This window comes from Scomber japonicus, chromosome 4 (genome assembly GCF_027409825.1).
Source record: "Scomber japonicus isolate fScoJap1 chromosome 4, fScoJap1.pri, whole genome shotgun sequence".
NCBI classification, from domain to species: domain Eukaryota; kingdom Metazoa; phylum Chordata; class Actinopteri; order Scombriformes; family Scombridae; genus Scomber; species Scomber japonicus.
The window spans coordinates 36,086,589-36,089,088 of record NC_070581.1 but is presented as its reverse complement, the minus strand read 5'-3'; the positions used below and the strand labels follow the sequence as shown (position 1 = coordinate 36,089,088).

General features: G+C 57.7%; 1 protein-coding gene and 1 long non-coding RNA gene across 2 annotated transcripts in view; both read left to right on the top strand.

Annotated features, from left to right (window-relative positions):
* LOC128357763 (uncharacterized) overlaps positions 1–440 on the top strand; it is a 1,111-nt gene extending 671 nt beyond the window's left edge. Inside the window, exons 2-3 of the long non-coding RNA XR_008321223.1 lie at positions 207–250; positions 402–440. This is a non-coding gene — a long non-coding RNA (uncharacterized LOC128357763). The remainder of the gene's footprint in view (positions 1–206; positions 251–401) is intronic.
* A 335-nt stretch (positions 441–775) lies between these two features.
* Positions 776–2,500, top strand: part of tafazzin (tafazzin, phospholipid-lysophospholipid transacylase) — a 20,372-nt gene continuing 18,647 nt past the window's right edge. The window contains 2 exon segments of the mRNA XM_053318131.1: positions 776–811; positions 813–885. Coding sequence (XP_053174106.1) covers positions 776–811; positions 813–885 — 109 coding nt within the window.

The following is a 2,500-nucleotide window of genomic DNA, read 5'->3' as shown; positions in this document are numbered from 1 at the left end:
GGGTCAGGGTGTAGTCAGGGTCAGGGTGTAGTCTGGGTCAGGGTGGAGTCAGGGTGTAGTCTGGGTGGAGTCAGGGTCAGGGTGTAGTCAGGGTGTAGTCAGGGTCAGAGTGTAGTTAGGGTCAGGGTGTAGTCAGGGTGGAGGTTAGGGTCAGAGTGTAGTTAGGGTCAGGGTGGAGTCTGGGTGGACTCAGGGTCAGGGTGGAGTTAGGGTGTAGTCAGGGTGTAGTCAGGGTGTAGTCTGGGTCAGGGTGTAGTCAGGGTGGAGTCAGGGTGGAGTCAGGGTGTAGTCTGGGTCAGGGTGTAGTCTGGGTGTAGTCAGGGTGTAGTCTGGGTCAGGGTGTAGTTAGGGTCAGGGTGTAGTCTGGGTGGAGTCAGGGTCAGGGTGGAGTCAGGGTGGAGTTAGGGTGTAGTTAGGGTGTAATTAGGGTGTAGTCTGGGTGGAGTCAGGGTCAGGGTGTAGTCTGGGTGTAGTTAGGGTGGAGTCAGGGTGGAGTCAGGGTCAGGGTGGAGTTAGGGTCTGGGTGGAGTCAGGGTGTAATTAGGGTGTAGTTAGGGTGTAGTTAGGGTGTAATTAGGGTGTAGTCTGGGTGGAGTCAGGGTCAGGGTGTAGTCTGGGTGTAGTTAGGGTGGAGTCAGGGTGGAGTCAGGGTCAGGGTGGAGTTAGGGTCTGGGTGGAGTCAGGGTGGAGTTAGGGTGTAGTCAGGGTGTAGTTAGGGTGGAGTCAGGGTGTAGTCAGGGTGGAGTAACCAGTGTGTTTCCCTGTGCAGTGCCTCATGCCTCTGGAGGTTGCCTGGCCGTTCCCCGCGCTGCCCTGCGTTGCCATGGAGACTCTCCAGCTCGGTGATTATGGGATTGGTCGGATCGTACTCGTATTTCTGGACCAGTGAGTTTAACTAACTCCTAACTCCTAACTCCTAACTCCTAACTCCTTACCCCCTAACTCCTTACCCCCTAACTCCTAACTCCTAACTCCTTACCCTAACCCCTAACTCCTAACTCCTTACCCCCTTACTTCCTAACCCCTTACCTCCTAACCCCTTACCTCCTAACCCCTTACCCCTTACCCCCTTACCTCCTACCTCCTAACCCCTTACCTCCTAACCCCTAACCCCTTACCTCCTAACCCCTAACCCCCTACCCCCCTTACCCCCTACCTCCTAACCCCTTACCTCCTAACCCCTAACCCCCTACCCCCCTTACCCCCTACCTCCTAACCCCTTACCTCCTAACCCCCTACCCCCCTTACCCCTACCTCCTAACCCCTTACCTCCTACCCCCTTACCTCCTAACCCCTTACCCCCTACCTCCTAACCCCTTACCCCCTTACCCCCTAACCCCTTACCTCCTAACCCCTTACCCTCTACCTCCTAACCCCTTACCTCCTACCCCCTAACCCCTTACCCCCTTACCTCCTACCTCCTAACCCCTACCCCCTAACCCCTTACCCCCTACCTCCTAACCCCTTACCTCCTACCCCCTAACCCCCTACCCGCTAACCCCCTACCCCCTACCCCCCTTACCCCCTACCCCCTAACCCCTACCTCCTAACCCCTTACCCCCTTACCCCTTACCCCTAACCCCCTAACCCCTTACCCCCTACCCCCTAACCCCCTTACCCCCTTACCCCCTTACCTCCTAACCCCTTACCTCCTAACCCCTTACCCCCTACCCCCTAACCCCCTTACCCCCTTACCCCCTTACCTCCTAACCCCTTACCTCCTAACCCCTTACCCCCTACCTCCTAACCCACTTACCCCCTTACCCCCTAACCCTAACCCCTAACCCCCTTACCCCCTTACCCCCTTACCTCCTTACCCCCTACCTCCTAACCCCTTACCTCCTACCCCCTAACCCCCTACCCCCTAACCCCTACCTCCTAACCCCTTACCCCCTTACCCCTTACCCCTAACCCCTTACCCCCTTACCTCCTAACCCCTTACCTCCTAACCCCTACCCCCTAACCCCCTTACCCCCTACCTCCTAACCCCTTACCTCCTAACCCCTAACCCCTTACCCCCTTACCCCTTACCCCTTACCCCTTACCCCCTTACCCCCTTACCTCCTAACCCCCTACCCCCTAACCCCCTTACCCCCTTACCCCCTTACCTCCTTACCCCCTACCTCCTAACCCCTTACCTCCTACCCCCTAACCCCCTACCCGCTAACCCCCTACCCCCTACCCCCCTTACCCCCTACCCCCTAACTCCTACCTCCTAACCCCTTACCCCCTTACCCCTTACCCCTTACCCCCTTACCCCCTTACCTCCTAACCCCTTACCTCCTAACCCCTTACCCCCTACCCCCTAACCCCCTTACCCCCTTACCCCCTTACCTCCTTACCCCTAACCTCCTAACCCCTTACCCCCTAACCCCTTACCCCTTACCCCCTTACCCCCTTACCTCCTAACCCCTTACCTCCTAACCCCTTACCCCCTACCCCCTAACCCCCTTACCCCCTTACCCCCTTACCTCCTAACCTCCTCAGGGGTTAGGAGGTA